The following is a 20,617-nucleotide window of genomic DNA, read 5'->3' on the forward strand; positions in this document are numbered from 1 at the left end:
TGCTTCTCTGTAGTGGCAAACTCTCTCTCTCTCTCTCTCTCTCTCTCTCTTAACTTTATCTGCATTTATTTTATGCTGCATTTATTCCCGGGCCATGAGTTTTTGTTTCTTCAGTTCCTTCTGGGATATCTTTTCCTTCTGTGCAGCCTCCTCTTCTGGCTTTGGAACGATCTGTTCCTTCTCAGTGAGGATCATCTCAGTGTGGCAGGGGGAGCTCATGTATGGGTTAATCCGGTCATGAGCTCTGTAGGTTCGTCGGCGCATCTTAGGTGCCTTGTTCACCTGGATGTGTTCAATGACCAGAGAATCTACATCTAAACCCTTAAGTTCAGCGTTACTCTCGGCATTTTTAAGCATGCGCAGTAAAAATTCAGCACTCTTTTTTTGGCCACCGTGCCTGTGCCCAGCCCCACTGTTTGGCCTGGGCGCACCTACCGACTCCACCATTATACCGCTGGAACAGCGCACATTGCTTCTTTAAAGTCACATCCTTCATATGCTTGATGGCTTTGCGGATATGCATACCCTTGATGGCCTGGGCAGGTTCCCGGGTGTTCTTAAAGTGAACATGAAGGTTTGACCCTCTTGATTTGCATGATTTTGTGGGGTTTTCTGGGTCAAGAGAGTAGTGAACCATCTTGGCTGGTGACCTCTGGCCGCTTACAGGAAGAGCGGCAAAGTCTCTCTTGGCAGCTCAGTTATACTACTACAATCTCAAAGAGCTTTTCCTGATGGTCTCTCTAGGGCCACAGTCTCCAGTCCCCACCTATTTCATGGTCTTCATTGTGCCTAGTGACAACACATTCTCTTGTCTGTGTATTTATAGATTGACTGTCTTGCTCCATGAGCATATTGAGCCCAGGGGAGCATCCTTTGTCTCCCTTGGGCTTGGCTCAGAGAGGACATCTCATAAATATTCATGAAGCTATCATTAAGCTCAGCTGAGTCCTAGGTGAGGTCTTGTGTTGGGCACTTGGAGTACAAGCTAGAATAAGACAAGGTGAGTCCCCGCATGGAGGGGGCAAGAGACAAACTGTGGCAACTGATGTCAGCTGAGTGTGACAAAGATTTTTATAAAATACTACACATTTAAACTCATCTTCAATCCCTGGATCCAGCTGTAATTTCGTGAAGCACAGAGAAGTGAAGTCACTTGTTCGAGGTCACACAGCTAGAAAATAAGGCAGCCAGGATTGGAGTCCTAGTTGTCCAGCCCCTACCACCTCCTTGGGGTAGCCTACCTAGGCAAGAGATGGAGGTTAGAACCTGGGGGACTCTGGGCTGTAATTGGAGAAGTGTCAGAGGCTGCAGGAGGCCAGAGGAAGACAGGCTTTGATGGAGGGAGAGGAGGAGGAGGTAGTTATGGATGCTACATGTATTTCTTCAAAACAAAAGAGTCCGAGAAAGAGCCCAGGCTTCTGTCCTTGGTTCATTCACTCTGGGGAACATCAGTTACAGGGACACGCTTTCAATTGAGAATTAGATGAGGTCCCCTCACAGACAGCCATCCCTTGTAGGACGGAAGATCGATCATCTTAGGGACATTTCCACTCTCCCACCCTGCAGTGACTCCAGGCCTGGTCACCCCCTGGCTGCACATCAGCTGCACATAAGACCCTTTGCAAATCCACTGGTGAAGACATTCCCAGATCGCAGAGCTCCAGAAACAATTGAGATAGTAAATGTTTACGACTGTTTGAGCCACGGAGGGACAGAGTAACTTGTTTTACAGTGACAGACAGAGGTGAAGGAAAGATGAGGATTTAGTTATCTCGCTTTGGTCATTATGGCAAATCTCTCTGTGATAGCTCACGGGTTGTTGCTGTGAATGAGTTAGTGCATGTGCACAGCCCACTTGGAGAAGTGCCTAGCATGCAGTGAGGTGCTTAATAAATGCTCACTAGAAGCTGGGCAGTGGTGGCGCACGCCTTTAATCCCAGCACTTGGGAGGCAGAGGCAAGTGGATTTCTGAGTTCCAGGCCAGCCTGGTCTACAAAGTGAGTTCCAGGAGAGCCAAGGCTATACAGAGAAACCCTGTCTCGAAAAACAAACAAACAAACAAACAAACAAACAAAATATAAATGCTCACTAGAACAGTTTTGTGTTTTCTGGGATGGATGACACTGTGCAGCGCTTGGCCTGGGTCATAGAGTCTCACTAAGGAACAATTTTACACCCCAGGCTGCAGTAAGGATAACTGATGACTGATGAGAGCCACCAGCAGGGAGGATGTGGTAGCTCACACCTCCAGTGCTAGGGCTCTGTTTTGTTTCTCTGTGTAGCCCTGGCTGTTCTGGAATTCGCTTTATAGACCAGGCTGGCCATGTCTGCCTTTCTCCTGAGTGCTGGGATTAGCTGCTAGTGCCCAGCTAGATTTTTGAGGCAGAGCCAGTATTTTGAGTTTGAAGCTAGCCAGAGCAACATGGTGAAACCCTGTCTCAAACAACAAAATAAGCTGGGCAGTAGTGGTTCTCGCCTTTAATCCCAGTACTTGGGATGAAGAGGCAGGCAGATTTCTAAGTTTAAGGCCAGTCTGGTCTACAGAGTGAGTTCCAGGACAGCCAGGGCTACACAGAGAAATCTTGTCTTGAAAAAAACCAAACCAAGGAAACAAAACAAGCCAGGCATAGTGGCTCACACATTAGACTCAGTACTCAGAAGCAGAGGCAGGAGGATTTCTGAGTTTGAGGCCACCCTGGTCTACATAGTGAATTCCAGGACAGCCAGGGTTACATAGAGACCATGTCGCAAAAGCAAACAAATAAACCAACAAGCAAAACCAAGAAGATGACATAAATGGTAGAGGCTGGAGAGATGGTTCAGGAGTTAAGTTTGTTGACTGGTCTTCCAAAAAACCTGGAATTTGGCTTTCAACACCCACAGGAAGGGGCTCACAACCATCTGTAACTCCAGCTCCAGGGGATCCTAATCCAATGCCCTCTTCTGTTCTCTTGTGGGCACTACACACACCACCACCACCACCACCACCACCACCACCACCACCACCACCAACAGCAACAGCAACAGAAAACAAAAATACCCAAAGATAATGCAATGAGGCCTGCCATAATTGAGCATCTACTATATCCCTGTTCTTGGGATAAACACTAAAGCCTTAACTGAAGCTCCTGGCAGCACTCCACATACCAACTGTCATTCCCTCATTTTAAATTAGGAATCCAAAGAGGTTCAGACAAGCAAAATTACAGCTCTGGGTCCCACAACAAAGATTTGGTATAGATAGAACTTGAGCTCAGCTGCTTTAACCCCCCAGCTATCTTAAACCAAAGTGCTGAACTGAAGCTGGGAATATCCCCCAAACCCACTGCTCCCATTCAGTAGCTCCTTGCTGCCTGGCACAGGGCTCATTGCCCAACTGTCTAACAACGGGATCATTTGTTCTTTTGCTCCCATTTATACAGCCAAAGTCTTTCACATTGAGTGGGGAGGGGGGGCAGTCTTGGGAGCCTCCCTTTTGCCTTTCTGAGGGTCCTCTCCCAGCTGGTGAACAGCCAGATCTAGAATGAGAGAATGGTATGCAGGTGCACACAGAGAGAGTGCAGGTGCACACAGAGAGAGTGCAGGTGCATACAGAGAGAGTACAGGTGCACAGAGAGAGAGAGAGAGAGAGAGAGAGAGAGAGAGAGAGAGAGAGAATGAGAGAGAGAGTGCAGGTGCACACAGAGAGTGCAGGTGAACACACAGAGAGAGTGCAGGTGCACAGAGAGAGAGTGCAGGTGCATACAGAGAGAGTGCAGGTGCACACAGAGAGTGCAGGTGCACACACAGAGAGTGCAGGTGCACACACAGAGAGAGTGCAGGTGCACACAGAGATAGTGCAGGTGCATACAGAGAGAGAGAGTGCAGGTGCATACAGAGAGTGCAGGTGCACAGAGAGAGAGAGTGCAGGTGCACCCACAGAGAGTGCAGGTGCATTCAGAGAGAGTTCAGGTACACACAGAGAGAGTTCAGGTGCACACACACACAGAGTGCAGGTGCATACAGAAAGAGTTCAGGTGCACACAGAGAGTTCAGGTGCACACAGAGAGAGTTCAGGTGCACACAGAGAGAGTACAGGTGCACACAGAGAGTTTAGGTGCACACACACAGAGAGTGCAGGTGCACACAGGGAGAGCATATGCATTCTACCCAAACCTGGCTCTCTGTGATTCATTGGGGGCTTTTAAGCCAGCTCTGCACAAGCATCTCTCCAGGCAGCTGCTGGAGCCCTTGTGGCTGGCAAGAGAGCCAGGTCTCCAAACAGGCCCTAAGCTCAGGCCATGGGCATAGACACACCCACTCATGTGCGAAGCAGTGGGGACAGGTAATCACAGCAACATAGCCTTTTTTGAGTGGGTCTTAAGTGTGTGCTTGGGCACAGCAGGAGAGGGGCCAGGGGTCAGACCAAGCCTGGTGGGGGACAAAGGCACTTCCAGATGTCTGTGGTCTGGCCAGGGCTGAGGTGGGCATTTGTCCCTATGCTGTTGCTGCTGTTCCTTAGGTTTTGTTTTGTAGACAGGGTTTCTCCGAGTAGCCCTGGTTGTCCTTATGACTAGTCAGGGCTCCAACTCAGAGATATATCTGCCTCTGCCTCACAAGTGCTGAGACTAAAGGTGTGTGCCACCATTAGAGGGGGGCTATGTTTCACAGGTTTTTTTTAAGATTTATTTATTTATTTATTTATTTATTATATGCGAGTACACTGTAGCTGTTTTCAGACACTGCAGAAGAGGGTGTCAGATCTCATTATAGATGGTTGTGAGCCACCATGTGGTTGCTGGGATTTGAACCCGGGACCTTTGGAAGAGTAGTCAGTGTTCCTAACTGCTGACCCATCTCCAGCCCTTCACATATTTTTAACCTTGAGTTTCAGGAAGAGGGATAGTTTCTACCACAAATGTAATTTATACCATGTGTGGACACATAAGTTGTGTGAAGCCACATGTGCCGTTGCAGAGTGGCACTGACTACTGCTGGCCACCACGCATAAGTTTGGACAAACAACCAATGTGTACATATGCAGTAAAGTTTTTTGCAAAGACATTGCCTGGCCCGGGCATGATAATGAGGCTTTGAGAGTATAACCAATCAGATGTGAGGCATGCAAATGAGGTATGATAATGAGGCTCTGTGAGGTACAGAGAGAGTAACCAATCAGATGTGAGACATGCAAATGAGGTATGATAATGAGGCTCTGTGAGGTACAGAGAGAGAGAGTAGCCAATCAGATGAGGAACATGCAAATGAGGCATAGTGCATAACCAATCCGGGTGTGAGACACGCCTCTCCTAGGCCTATATAAGCAGCACCAGTTCTGGGCTCGGGGTCTTTTCGCCTCTGCAATCAAGCTCTCCCAATAAACGTGTGCAGAAGGATCCTGTTGCAGTGTCGTTCTTGCTGGTTGAGTCTGGCACACGCAAGAATAAGTGAGAATTTCATGAGTCTCCCTTCCCAGTTCTGAGTAAGGCATGTTCACTCTGACTCTATTCTCTATTCTGATCTCCTAGTCTTTCTATTCTACTGTACATTAGTCTTTAAAAGGACCAGGCAGGGACTGAAGAGATGGCTTTGTGGTTAACAGTGAATTTAAGACATGACATTTAAGTGTTAAGAGGAGCCTGGAAGAGATGAAGGGCAGGACTGAAGAGCCTGGCTGGGGCCTGCAGTCATCACAGGATGGGCACTGGTGGCTCGGGAGATTGCATTAGAGTGGAAAGGCAGATCTCAGCTCTGTGGAGCTCAGAGGGAGTGCCTAAAGGCCATTTACTTCAGCCTTGCCTGGTGTAGGGGAAAGATGGACATAACTAGAATACCCAGCCATAGGAGACTAGCCTTTGTCAAAGACAGGACGCTACAAGGAAGACTTACTGAGGACCTCATACATTTCCTAGTGGGATGTGGTCCAGGATGCACCCAGTGAGGTTGTGAGGCAGTGTGGGCTGAGCATAGGCAACTCTGAGATGAAACACAAGAGGGCAAAACAAAACACTCTGCACATTGGTGTGTGTGTGTGTGTGTGTGTGTGTGTGTGTGTGAGTGTGTGTGTGTGTGTGTGTGTGTGTGTGTGTGTGTGAGCTGTGGGCCAGGATTGCCTCTAGAAATGGATTAGGGCCCAGAGGTGGGAGGGGGATGTTTTTGACTTTAATGTTTGGTCCTGTTCTAGTGGACCTCAACTGGTGATAATTTTGCCCCTCACCCCACCCTTCACCCCAATCTCATTGAATCCATAGGGACAGCTGGGGATGTAACTGCACCAGGGTGTTCCTGCTATCCAGGGTTGGGGTTGCTAAGCACCCCACAGCTGTCAGAATGGCTCTAGCCAAGAAGAAGACTGAGGCTGCAAGACAGGATCTGCATGAATTCAGTCAAGTCTATTTCTAAAGATGGCCTCTGTGTTGAGGGTTTGAAACATTCTTTAGCTCCTTAGTCAGTAGGAAGCGGGTAACCGGAGGGAAGATGGTTTGCGTCTCGAATGGTCAAGTGTTGGACAGCCAGAATCAGTGTCCATGGAGATTGTCTTTTATAACAGATCTCGCCCGAGGAATAGCAGAAGTTGTGGGTTTCTTTTTACCAGCAGGAAACCCTCCATGAAGAATGGATGGAATGAGTCATCCATGGCCCAGCCCTCCTCCAGTGGCTGGTGGATGAGGAAGGTATATGTCTGCTCTGAGAAGCAGACAACTAGACACGCGCACGCGTGAAAGGAGGCCATCGAGAGGTGAAGAGCAGCTCGTGAAGAAGATGGTGTCTGTCCAAACAAGGATTGCTCTGTGTCCTCACAGATGAATGAGGTCACGCTGGGAATTCCCTCTGCAGGATCTGCCCTGACTGATATGCAGCTTTATAAATGTGCATGTTTGTCTCCTTATCTTTTACTAACATATTAATATAGTTTTAAGAAGTAAATATTTTTAGGTTGCAAAACTTGATTCTTCATCTTTATATGATTATACCCCAAATCTTTGATCTGGAAGAAATAAAGGCCATGTATTTAAAAAGAAAAGAAAAGAAAAGAAAAGAAAAGAAAAGAAAAGAACCATCCTTTGTCCTGTAGGCCATGGTGCAGGTATTTACTTCTTCCACATCTGACATTAGGAAATACACCACTAGCCAGGCTTATACTTACACACTCTCTCTCTCTCTCCCTCCCTCCCTCCCTTCCTCCCTCTCTCCCTCCCTTTCTTCCTTCCTTCCTTCCTTTTTTTTGTTGTTTTGAAACAGGCTTTCTCTGTGTAGTCCTGACTATCCTGGATCTTGCCCTGTAGACCAGGCTGGCCTCGAACTCTCACAGATCTGCTTGCTTCTGCCTCCCAAATGCTGGGATTAAAGGCATGTGCCAGCATCCTCCGCTATAAACTTTTAAAAACCAAATGGAAAATGTCCTGTCCTGTGAAATTCAGCCCATGGTTGGGGGATAGGGCTTGGATGACCTTAACCCTTGACCTTCTGGGCTCCCCCTCTGAATGCTGGGAATACAGTGTGTGTCATCATGCTTGGCTTAGGCAGTGCTGGGGATAGAACCTACATGCTAGGCAAGCACCGAAGCAACACTGTCGGCTAGGAGTAGAGGCGTCTGAACAGCATGTGGCTGAGTACCAGTGCAGTAGATGACTGCAGTTGATGTATTGTGACATCAGAGTCAACCAGGTAAAGCTGCTCCTGGCCTTCAGTATCATCAAAACCACAGGAGAGCAGGTGCTTCAAGTAGCTAGGTGCTCAGGCCATCTGGTTCACAGTACTTGGTACACAGTACTTGGCAGAGAGCCCAATGCTGGTAGCTATTTCTGGTCCGTAGTTCTGGTCAGTCCATAGCTGTGGATGGCCTGTGGCTGTGGTCAGCCCGTGGTTGTAACTGGTCTGTGGCTGTGGTCAGCCTGTAGATGTGGGTGACCTGTGGCTGTGGTCAGCCTATAGATATGACTGGCTGGTGGCTGTGGCTAGCCTGTAGCTATCGGTGGCTGTGACTGTGGCTGGCCTGCATGCGCACCTCCTTTGACCATTGCATGTAAAGAAACTAGAGGCCATCACGGACTTAGAAGCTGGCAGATCTCTTGTAAAATATAGATTTCTGATTTTTTCCAATGTATTATTTACACTTATCTGTGTGCCTGTGTGTGTGTATGAGAGAGAGAGAGAGAGAGAGAGAGAGAGAGAGAGAGAGAGAGAGAGAGCACAGTATGTATGTGTATGCCTGTAGAGGTCAGAGAACAATTTGAGGAGTTGTTTCTATCCTTCTACCATGTGGGTCCTAGTGCTCAAACTCAGGACACCAGGCTTGGCAGCCAGTGCCTTTATTTGCTGAGCCATTTTGCCAGCTCCCGATTTCTTGTCCTTATAAGATATAACACTGCTATCCTAGTCCCGAGGAGATAGGAACCAGCTGTGGATGGTGTCTTCCAGCTGTCCACCCCTACCCCTTTCTTTATTCCTGGAATCCAGGTTGCTTTGCAAGTCCATCACCCTTCCCCCTCCCCCACCTGTATTTAATCAACTTCCTAGGTTGAAAAGACTGTTACTTTGTTTTGAGCTTTGGGAGGCTGGACTCTCCTGGATCCCAGCTGCCTGGAGCTGCTGCTTCTGCCTCCCCTCCAGGGAGTGCTGGGATGCACCGGGTTGCATGGTGAAACATTCTTATGGGCAAGGGGTGCCCAGGTAGAGTGGCCATTGAGAACCACATGGCTGGCACTGGGTTGTGATTCATGGACACAGGCTTATGTACTGGGGGTGAAAAGCCCCCATTTTCATGCACCCATCCACTCTTGATGGACCTTCCAGGTCCCCAGACTCTCAGATTCAGCCTTTCTTAGACTCCCCAGCCCACCCAAGCCTCCCCGCTCTCCCGGAAATAAGCCAAACACCAGCCGACTTGTTTTCTCCGGATCTTTTATTTGAACGCTGCAGACTTCATTAAGGGACCATTTGCTTGAAAATTCTTAAACATGTGATTTTTTTTTTTTTATACAAGACAGGACAGCAGCTGGAGGTCACATAGGGGTCACAAGTCCCTCTCACCACATGCAGAAGACGACACTGGAGTTTTGTTGGTTTCCTTGTGTGTGCACTCATGTGCACGTATAAGACATGCACGCTGATGTGCACTGTCACATGGACAGGAAGGGCTAGAGCCTTCTACTGATGAAGGTTGAACAGGACCCATGAACACAACCCAAAGAAGAGTGGTGAAGACCCTGGTGGAGTATGGCTAATATGGTTGGCTTGGCCTCCTTGAAAGATGGAGCAATCCGAATGGCTTTGCTGGCAGAAGAACCCGGGCCTTACACTCTGGGGTCCTGGGGGGAGGGGACAGAGAGTCTGAGCTGATGGGATTGGGGTGCTTGTCATTATTGTAAGGGGGGCCTTCCAGGCTCAGATAAAAAGAGGGGCCATTGGTTCTTACAGCTCAGGTAATGAGATCCAGTGGTAGACACTGGCTCCCATGTCCCTGCTCTAGTCAAGTCCCATATACCCCACCCCCACCTCGGACCCTTGGCTTGGACTACTGGATAGCCAATGTGGTCTCCATGTGACTCCCTGTGAACTTAAGTAGGAACAAGAAGGATGACAGCCGGTGCTGACCAGCCTCAGGGTGGGGGTGGGGGCTTTGAGTAGATCATGACCCCTCTCAGCTTGAGGCTGCCAACATCAAATGTGGGCATCACTGTGACTCTAAATATGGTCATAGGCGAGATGACATTCGTGGGGACACTTCAGAGAAACAGGGACTTCCACGTTTTCCTTCCCAGCGAGCAACACCCCCAGCCAGGTGAGAATCCAGTACTGCCTTCTTCCACTCATCCTCCGGAACTTACCACCCTCACATGCACACACCCCAGAACACAGGCTGGATGACTGCTCTGTGCCATCAGCACGCGGACAGAAGGCCATGAGTTCCCGCCAGTGTAGAAAAGGGGGACCCCTTGCCCTTTAGCTTCGACTCAAGCCAAATGGGCCCCAGAGAGAAAGAGGTCAGCTGCCCTGCACTCCCTGTATCCACATCTGGCTCTTGGATGCCCGGTGGCCTCAAGCGGTTCAAACCTTGGGGAAACCCCGAGACTGGGAGCTGGGCTGTTGAGTTAGACCCTGGGGGCTGTCTTCTGTGGTACATCCCTGCCTATCCAAACCGAGTTTCGCACATCTAAGTGGGATAGAATCGGGCAACCCCACATTTCCCACAGCTGCTCTGTAACCGCAGTGTCATGGGAAACACCTCCATGGGCTGAGATTTGGTAAACCAGTTCCTATTTAATTTAGTTTTAGAAGATAGTGGTTCGGGTAACTCTGGCTTACTGGTCTACCTTGCCTTTCAAAACCACCTAGGTTTGGGCTCACTCTGAAGTTCACACACTACCTCTTCCCCACGCCCTATATCCAATGAGGGAGATGGAGACAGACAGATTCCCTTTGGGTATGGATGTGGGAGAGCGGGCTTTCCTCTTGGAGGCAGCTGGAGCCTTGTTTCCCTCGTAAAGTTGGATTATAATTACCTCTGCTGTTTTTAGTTTTCTAGATTTATCTCTTGGGCAGAGACCTTTGAACACCTTGACTAGGTTTTACTTTTATTTAACAAGGAAAAAAAAGCCCTTTTGGAATGGTGCCATTTGGAATTGGTTGGGCAGTGGGTGGCTGGCTTGTGGGATGATCGCTGAGTCTCTTTGAGGGCACAGAGTATAGGGGAAGGGGCTGAAGCACCAATGCAGTGGCCAACCACAGGCGAGCCTGCGGGGTTGGCCCTTTACTGGCCGGGGAAAGGGCAGCGTACTTCTCTTCCCTAAGTGGTCCTTGTTAGACCATTGGAAATGGGTTGGATAAATGGTTGGCAGGGTCAGAAAAATAGCAAGAGCCGGCTTAGGATGCTGAGCCCTCTGCTGCAGCCCTCCTGCGCTGGTGCCTTCTGGGATGGCCCGATCCTATAACCTGAGGTCCCAGTAGCTCTGCTCTGAATCCTTCTCTATGAGGCTTGAACCTGGACCCAGAATGTTCAAGACACCTGTGCAGACACCCACATGTGCATGAAAGCTGTGAAAACACACACACACACACACACACACACACACACACACACACACTCCAAGAAAGAATTGCTTTGAGTTTCCAGTCCCGTTTTGTGGTAATGCCAAGGCCTATTTGTGCACTACTCAGCCTCCCTGGGAATACCTGGGACACACTGGGTAGTCTGGATCCTCTTACCCATCATGCGCCGTGTTCTATGAGCATATAACCCACCCACCCTGCTGAGAAAGGGCTTTGCTACTTTGAGCTGAAATGGACAATTCATGTTGAGAGGCTACTTCTTTGGGCCAACTTCCTGCCCATGCTCTTCTGCTGGCTTTTAGGTTTCTTCAGGGCCTTGGCTGAGACGGACAGAGGTAGGGCTAGACGCGGAGAGGACGGCCCAAACGACTAACAGCCCCTTCCAAATTCAGTTCAAGTCACCATCTGGAAATTTTGAGAGGAATTCTAGGACAAGGAGAGAAGGTCAGAGGTACCCTCTCTTTTTTGGGAAGATAGCCTGTGTTTACTTAGCTGGGCAGGAAACTTCAGAAACAACATGACAGCAATTTTAAATTTTGTTCTTATGCAAAAGTTGCACACACACATATGCACACATATGCACATATTGCATGTGCATGCATACCACACATAATCACACACACATAATCACACACACACACACACACACACACGCACACAAAATCTTGTCTGTTTTATTTGGCTCTGGAACAAACCAGATTACCAGGAATTTTAGGGATGGGAGAAACTGATCAGAACCACATTCCAAATTAATACATTCAGGGGCTGCAGATGTAGCGCAGGGTGGAGCACTTGTCTGACACAGCCAAGGCCCTAGTTAGGTCCCCAACACCACACAACAGAACAAACCCAAGGGGGAGGAAAGACAATCCAACCACCAGAATATTAAATTTGCATTTGGGCTGCATCCTCTTGGGGTTCTTTCAGTGGGAACACCATCGCTGTCTGATAGGGCTGATCTGGCTTGACTCAAATTTCTGGTGCTGGCAGAGCTCAGAGTCCAGAGCTGAGGCAGGTAGGTGACTGGTTGGGCATGGGAGGTGATCTGATTGGCTTTTCTTGTCCCATGGAAGGTGATGGTTGGCAGACCCCTTCACTCCATGTGGAGTCTGTCCACCACCTGAGCCTAGGCTCAAAATTGTTTCCAATGGATGTTCAGGACTGACCAAGAACTGGAGACTTGGATGTTCAGAACTGACCAAAGACTGGAGACTTGGAAAAGCAGAAGCTGAAAAAATACTGCCACCCTTGCCTCAAGTCTCACCTTGGTGCCGCTTCGAGGGGCTGGGTGGATCACAGCTTTGGGCTGTCTGTCACTCCTCAGCGTTTGGCTACAAGGCTGTCTGGCCACTGATTTTTGGTAAGACTGTGAGAAATGGAATGGAGACACACAGCACATTCTTCTGAGATTTGCTGGAGCCTGCACACACCCTGGTCCTTGGATCCAGTTGGTGGCCCTGGGAAGCAGGATAGCTGGACTTGGGGACAATCTAGCCAGGAGGGACTCAGGAATGCTCCTGAGCTCAGAGACAAGTTTGCTTGCAGGAGGGTCTTGATTCTAATATTTCTGGTAACCAGAAAGCACAGTCCTTTAAGATTTGGGAAGGGAAGCAAGCGTCCGAGCTCTGTCTGAGCTCCCGGCAGCCCAGGTCCCAATTGCACCCGTCTTCACCTGGCTTGCTCCTGCATACCTGGATTCTTAAGAGTGACAGCCAGGGGACATAGACCTGATGAGGAAAGACACAGAGTTGCTCTCCCAGACCCCCATCACCCACCCATTGCTAGGAACTCCATCTTCCAGGATATTAAACCCCAGTCTTTTCCCATCTCCAGACAACTGGAATCCAACAAAACAAAACAAAACCAAAAAACCAGCCCAAGGGACAGTGGGAAGGAATGACAGCAGAAAAGACCAGCTATGCAAATGAGCAACAATAAAATCCCCAAGATATCACTCTGTTACAAAAGAAATTAGACTCAATTGCCCTATTATAAATATACTAAAAATACATATATGTATATATTTTATCTGAACAAAAAAATAGACTACTCTGAGATGTGTGGACGTCCTAGGATATAGATGCTTCTAGGGCCAGAAAAATGGCAACAGGAAATGCAGAGGTAAGTCTTCTTTCCAGGTGTGGCCTGGGCTGCTTTGGGCGGCCCTGGCCTAGAGACATGAAAGTATTTGGGGGTTGTCATATAAACAATAATAGGTTAGGAAACGCCCAAGGCTAGAGTGTTCTGTTGTCCTGCTGGGGGCCTCGGAGCCCCCATCTTCCTCCTGCCAACCTGTCAGATACACATACACAAAGTCTGTCTCCAAACGAGGATGTTCTAGAAGCTTTTCTGTGTACCCATCCCCCTTTGATTCAGTGCAGGCTGTGGTTATTTTACTCGAGACAAAGTTGGCAGAGAAACAAGGAAAAGAGATCTATTTATATATCTATACCTACCTATCTATATAGAGATACCTGGCTTTAGGGACCCTTTTCTGTGATGAACTTTAAATATGTCCTTGTTCAAGGACTAGACATTCCAGCCATGACCAGAGTCAGACAAATACATAATTATAAATATTGACAATACATTACAGTTGTATAGAAGAGGATGCTGTTGCGTCTTGTTTCCTCCTTAGAGATGTGGATCTTCTCGGGAGAAGGGACAGAGACAAGGCTGCAGCTACAGAACACAGAGGAGATGAAGAGAAGGTGAGACTTGGGAGGAAAAAGAGCTCCTATTCCCAGCAACTGTCAGGGTGAGTGGAGCAGGTTAAGGGTGGCTTCCTCATTACTTTGGCGTTTCCTCTCTCCTCGATGACAAATATTCTCTCCTCCTTTACTCTCTCTCTCATCTAAATGTGCTTAAGGTAGAATACCAGAGAGAGATCTGTTGCCCCAGATCTGCTGCTTTGGAAACATCCAAAAATGAAAAGGCAAAAGAACTGGCTTGTCCTCACCTTGTCCACAGTAAGGCTTTCCCGGTGCGACAGGTGCGCACAGCAGTCCGACGCCTGGCCTTTTCTGATGACGTGGTGGATGCTGGGACTCCGATTCAGCTGGCTTTTTGATAGTCCTGTTGATTTCATAACCGGACCGGGAGATCTCCGCCTCCAGCCCCTGGAGTTATTTGGGTATCTCACTTCCTTTTGCTCTGGTTGGGTCAGGCCAGGTGGACCACCATGTTCAAGTGGCCTCTGTCCCCATCCCCTGGCTCTTGTCTTCACTGCTGAGACCCATCTGTCAGATTCATCTTCATCTTGGCAACCCAAGATTTCCCAGTGCGTGTAAACACATGTACCCGGGTCAGGTACATGCGGCCTGAGACTCTGTGTTCCTTTTTAGCCCATGGAGGGTTGGTAGAAAAATTTATAATATTCTAACTTGAGTTACACTTGTGTGGGGGAAGCTATATTCCCACAGTTCACACAAATATAAGTGAAAGGAAAAAAAAAAAAAACGCCAACAAAAACCAAAATGGAAAACTCTTCTTTTGCTTCGTCTATACTGTTTTGATGGTTGTCTCTATAGGAGTTCTGTCAGACTCTGCCTATGCAGCTAGGAAAGGTATTCTGGATTCATCATTTTCTCGGTATAATGCTACTTTAAAGTCAGACAAAACACAAGAGGGAGGGACAGCCAGGTCCTACACAAGGCAGAAAGGGCCTTTGGTTACAAGAAAAGTCGCACCAAGTGGTTCTTAAAAAAGAAAGCAATCATTTCTACACTGTACACCCGCCGTCGGCTTAACCAACCAATGAAATGCCTTGGTTTAAAGAAGGGGGGCGGTAACTTCCTTCTGGCTATTTATGGCTATGTTAAGACGTGTTTACTTCCTGATATGTAAAATAGACTATATCATCAGTAGGAGGTTTTTTTTTTTTTACAGATAGCTCTAAAAATATCTGAATCGGAAATCACAACTATTTACTTTTTATCAAAAAGCATTTGTTTGTTTCCCTGAATTTTCACATTTGTGCTGATGGGTGACTTATGAGCAACACAAAAGACAGACATGGAAGATGGTCAGCAGAAAGGTCCCACGATCATCGATCACCGGTCACACACAGGCCCCAGCGCCAGGCAGAGCTCAGCAGGGGGCCGTGGAGCCCCGCCCCCCTGCTTCCTGTCTCCAGGATGCCGCTGGTGCACGTGACCCGGCACTGTCTCAGCCCCTTTGCTCCTGTTTTGAGAAAGCTCTGAGGACGGATGGTGAGGCAGAGTCAACTTCTTATTTTCTTCATGAAAACAGCAAAATACCAAGCTGTGCCCTCTGGAGGGAGGGGGGACCCAGGTCTTTGGAGATGCTGAGAAGCGTCATGAACACTTTGTTTAAGGGTGGTGGGATGAGCCTTTAGCATCCTACCTGGGACAGGTGGCCTGACCGCAGCTATGGAAACAAGAGAAGGCAGAAGATCGTGATGTGCTACGTGTGCTGACGGGTGGATCATGCCATCGGACTGCTGGGCCGACCAGCCACACACGATACTGAGGACAGGTGACCATTATTGTCTTTGCTTCATCAGGAAGACATGCCCGTCACTGTTCTGAGGACAGGGAGGAGGACACTACAGCATTTGGGACATTACCCACTCACACTATAGTAAGAAAACCACATTGCCCTATTGTACCAGAGACAGGCTGACCAACAACATCGCCGTAACTAGAGCATTTGCGCAGACTGGTGTCACTGAGGAAGGGCCAACAATACTGTGCCACTGGGTCACAAGCAGGCGGGACGACGCCAGGTCAACGCTTGGACAGGAAGACTGACACCAGGAAGTGCACGGGAACCTCGAGGGATACACATGGGTACTTATTGCTTTTGGCTGTGCCGTCTGCCTAGATGGCCTCAGGGAGGAGCGTCGGGCTTTTGGGACAGACAGTAACATAGAACACACAATGGCCGGTTGACAAGAAAGAGCGGTACAACACCCGACACCCAACTCTTGCTGCGCCCTTCTGAGACGTTGTGTGTCTCTTGTACGCAGGCTTTAAGAGATCCCTGCCTCCGAAACCTGAGGACCTCTCCTGTCCCATGAGGGATGAGGGGTGATCCTGAGGGGTCACGGAAAAGCCCCGGACTCTGATGTGGTAACGGTAGACCCACTGTGGCCAGAAATGGGCACAAGTAATACCCCAAGTGCAGGGCCAGCTTACGGCCCAGGGGAAATAGTGCTTGTTTTAAAGTGCGAGATCTTGACACTGTCCCTGGTAGAACCTAGATTAGAAAAACATAAAGTGCTTTTTTTATTAACTTATTATTATTATTATTTTTTAGCTTGAATACTACAGGAAACAAAAAAAGAAAGAAAAAAAAAGAGAGAGAGAACTTCCTCTCATAGTAGGTGTGTTCCCTACCACACCACAGCAGAAAGTAGTCACAATTCTTCACAGGGCAGTTCAGTGAAGGATTTTTCTTTTCTTTTTTCTTTTTTTTTTCATGTAGAAAATGAAATTTATTATTTTTTTAATGTTGTTTTTCAGTCACACACAGTCTTTTTGAATAATCTATCTCGTTTGCATATTTGACGCTTATCTTTTCAGTCCGGGCTAGCCCTGTTTGGGACCCGCATTCCTGTGACAGCCCTGGCTTATATCCCCTTGGCTGCGTGCCAACTGTTGGAACCCTTTCTGGATTGCCAGGTGAGCAGAAAGGATTGAGTTTAAATTGTCAGCTCCTCCTGACAGCTTCTCAGACTAAAGCCCCAGATACCACAGAATACTGAATCATTTGAGCCGCTGCTTGTTTAAGCGTTATGCCCTAGGAGTGTGGCTGATGAAGTGGAGACTCCCTCAGGATCAAGTGTCCTCTGTACCCCTCTAACAAGAGGGGGGACACCCACTACTGCTTGGCCAGCCCACTCTCTCACTAGCAACCCCTTGCTCCAACACCTGCCTCAGCTGACGCCATGAGAGATGGCGATGACGCACTCAGAGGCAGACAGAGCCTCTAAAGGAGACTAGGAGTATGTGGCTGTCAGCTCTGCTCCTGCCATCTAAGGAAGAAGCTGTTAGGTGTGGTCCCCATCCTAGTTGGTGTCCACAGACTTGTCGTGGCTCTCAGGGTCTCTCCTGTCGCTGGGGCTCTGCGGGGGTGGGGAAAATTGTGTGTGTGTGGGGTCCTTGGGTCTCCGAGTTCACGCAGAACTCAGCGGCAGGCAGGCCAAGCATCCCTCCTCCTCGATGTCTCCTGCAAATACCCTCTGTGGTAGGGAGCTCAGATACTCTGATCCCGAGTGCTCCCGTGTGCTCCTCCCCCAGGCAGCATGTGCACATCGGGGGAGGTGTGGTTCTCCAGCTTGCATTTCTCTTGGGCCCCGGGACCTTTCCCAGGTAACCCTTCTGAGGCGTAGACACAGTTCGGCCTTAAGAACTTAGGGGAGGTGGGCAACGGGGAGCTCTCGAAGTGGTTCTTTTCTGTTCTAGCTCCAAGGCTGAACTTGGGGCTGGTACTCCCGTGGAGACTCTTGGGAGGACTGGAGTCCACGCTGTAGAGCAGCTGACCCTCGTCATCAGTGTCGGTGTCTATGTACTGGTGGACCCCCGCCTCGAAGTTGAACGCTATTGCTGTGTGTTTCTCTGGGGAGCGAGGGGGCGTCCTGGCACTTGCTGTGGTGTAGATGGAGGACTCCGGGCTCAGCACGGGCTTGTCTAAGAGGGAGGCACACTCCAGTCCGGCGACTGCAGCCGCTGCGCCTCCTCTGTTCCTAAGAGGATCGTGATACAAGCCCAGAGCCGGTAGCAGCGGGGTGGGATCGCCCTCCAGGAAGTTAACCTTGAGCGCTCGCAGCTTCATGGGGTTGTGGGTCTTCATGGAACTCCGGGGGCTCTCCACGAAGAAACCAGAGCGGCTGGCCTCGGGGATGGGGTTGGTCTCCATGAGTCTCCCGCCGCTGGCACCCAGAGCCCCCCGCCAGCCCACCTCCGGGGCTGTGCTGCCCCCAGACTTGCCGGAGAGGGATGCCAGAGGACTGTGGGAGAATCTGGTGGCTTCAGGGAAGTCCGTGGCGCAGCTGATGAAGCTGTCGATGCTAGACATGCTGCGCATGTCGATGACGCCCTCTGTGCGCGTGGGCAGAGGGGCCACGGGGCTGGGCATGCTGCCCATCTCCAGTTCTTCCTGCGGCTGGCTCTGCGGCGCCATCTCCTTGGTGTTGAGGATGGGTTGAGACTGGGTCTTGGCCATCTTGCTGTACATGTCTTGCAGCTGCTGGACGTTCAAGTGCTGCGGACTAGACGAGGACCTGGCCTTCTCAGGAGATCCCTGCTCCTTGGTTTCAAAGGACTTGCTCGAGCTGGTCTCGGAGAGCGCCCTCTTGGTCCATTTCCACTTGTTGGGAGACAGGTGGTTATCCTGCACCTTGTCCTTCTTAGCCACGCCCTCTCCATTTTTCTCCACCACGATGTCCATCATCTCGATGCTCCGGGCGAAGGCATCCTTCATGTTCATGGACACGATGCTGCCGTTCCTCTTGGCTCTCTCCAGAGCCTCTCTCCGCTTGATGGCTTTCTCCTGGCGCTTCTGCTCCTTGTAGAACTCGGAGAAGTTATTGACGATAATTGGAATGGGGAGGGCAATCACCAGGACACCGGCAATGCAACAGAGGCCCCCCACGATTTTCCCCAGGAGAGTCTTAGGGTAGATGTCTCCGTAACCAACGGTCGTCATGGTGATGGTAGCCCACCAGAAAGAGGCGGGGATGCTTTTGAACTTGGTGTCATCCTCATCCTTCTCGGCAAAGAAGACCAGGCTGGAGAAGATCATGATGCCCATGGCGAGGAAGAGGATGAGCAAGCCCAGCTCGTTGTAGCTCCTGCGCAGCGTGAAGCCCAAGGACTGCAGACCGGTGGAGTGGCGGGCCAACTTCAGGATGCGCAGGATGCGCATGATGCGGAAGATCTGGACCACACGGCGCACATTCTGGAACTGCAGCACGCTCTTGTTGGATTCTGTGAGGAAGATGGTGACGTAGTAGGGCAGGATGGCCAGTAAGTCAATGGCGTTGAGGGGGCCCTTAAAGAACTTCCATTTCTTGGGCGAGGACAGGAACCTCAGCAAGTACTCCATGGTGAACCACGCGATGCACACAGCCTCCACGTGTGCCAGCTGCGGGTTGTCCGTGCTCTGGCCGAATTCGTCCAGGCTCTGTAGCTCAGGCAGTGTGTTGAGTGACAGGGCAATGGTGGAGAGGACAATGAACATGATGGAGATGATGGCCAGGATCTGCGGGGAGAAGAGAGAGCTCGGTCAGCACCCAGCACATCACAGCATGGCTCTCACACAAAGAGGGCTCGGTCAGCACCCAGCAGGGCGTGGCCCTCACACACGGTCATCGCAGCTTTCACACACGTTCTCACCAGAGACTTCACGGCTGACCGAGTTACAGAGGGAACGTGTTTAAGCCTGTTTATGACTTAGATGTGAAAACCCGAAGCTAGAAAATGAAAACAATCTCAAGCTTGTCAAGCAAGCAGGCCTTCTCCACAGAAGCAGGGAGTAAGAGGGTTGCCTGGTGTGTTCTGTTACAGCCATGAAGCTCTGCAGCGGCCGCACCTGGGCGAAATGACAAGGAATGGCTGTGGCTGCCTCTCAATAGAATGATATTTATAAAAACGTTGGGGGGTCAAATGTGGCTGTGGGCGTAGTTGTGAAGTGCAGTGCTGATACCCGGGGCTGAGTTCTGGGGTGCAGTGCTGACATCCAGGGCTGAGTTCTGGGATGCAGTGCTGATGCCCAGGGCTGAGCTGAGCAACTTTTGTCTTATGGTGTGTCTCATTGTCCTTTGTTTTTGCCAACAGGGTCTTGTCACCTAGGCTGGCCTCTCCATCCTAACTCTCCTGCCTCTTTCTGCCTCTCAAGTCCTGGGATTATGGGTCACACCACACACAATTTGTATCTCACTGTTAGATTATCTCTCGTAAGTGTTATTCCTGTCAGGCATTCCAGGCAGCCTCCCCACCCCCACATGAGAGGAAGTGTCAATAGCTCAGCTGAACAGAGAGAAACTCAGCACTGAGGGCTGGAGAGATGGCTCAGTGGTTAAGAGCACTGGCTGCTCTCCCAGAGCACCTGGTTTGAGTCCCAGCACACACAACCGTCTGTAACTCCTTTTTTCAGGGGACCAGAGCCCTCTTCTGGTCTCTGCTGGGACTGCACACATGGGGTGCACAAACATACATGCAGGCAAAACAACCACATAATATAAATGAATAATAATAATAATAATAAAAAGACATGGCAGGGCCACGATTTGGACCCAGGTTCACCTGAGCCCTCAGCATGAGCTCTTGAGTGTGTTAAAAGTCACGTGGTGGGTGGGGTTGCTAGAGAGCCAGCTCAGTGGTTAAGACCACTTGGTGTTTTTCCAGAAGACCTGAGTTCAATTCCCAGCACCCTAACCATCTGTAACTCTAGTTCCAGGAGATCTGACACCATGCATATACTCACACTCAACACCCACACATAACTAAAATATGTGTATGTGTGTGTATCTATATCTATATATGTATTAAATATGTCAGATGAACGCCAAAGGTCATTTGCTAACAACAAGAATCCCAGTCTAAGATCTTGTGGTTCACCT

The 20,617-nt window shown here is 49.6% G+C and overlaps 1 protein-coding gene and 2 pseudogenes across 6 annotated transcripts in view; 1 reads left to right on the forward strand and 2 right to left on the reverse strand.

Annotated features, from left to right (window-relative positions):
• On the reverse strand, positions 50–672 carry Gm11472 (predicted gene 11472; annotated as a pseudogene).
• Positions 6,457–6,967, forward strand: Gm11471 (annotated as a pseudogene).
• A 1,899-nt stretch (positions 6,968–8,866) lies between these two features.
• Kcnb1 (potassium voltage gated channel, Shab-related subfamily, member 1) overlaps positions 8,867–20,617 on the reverse strand; it is a 94,104-nt gene continuing 82,353 nt past the window's right edge. For 3 of the 6 annotated variants that reach the window (XM_017315732.2, XM_017315733.2, NM_008420.4), the window contains one exon: positions 8,867–19,257. In XM_017315732.2, coding sequence (XP_017171221.1) covers positions 17,251–19,257 — 2,007 coding nt within the window. In that variant the 3' untranslated portion in view covers positions 8,867–17,250. The remainder of the gene's footprint in view (positions 19,258–20,617) is intronic. The other 3 variants (XR_001781070.2, XR_374417.3, XR_374418.3) reach the window with 3 other exon arrangements.

Source organism: Mus musculus, chromosome 2 (genome assembly GCF_000001635.26).
Source record: "Mus musculus strain C57BL/6J chromosome 2, GRCm38.p6 C57BL/6J".
Lineage (NCBI taxonomy): Eukaryota > Metazoa > Chordata > Mammalia > Rodentia > Muridae > Mus > Mus musculus.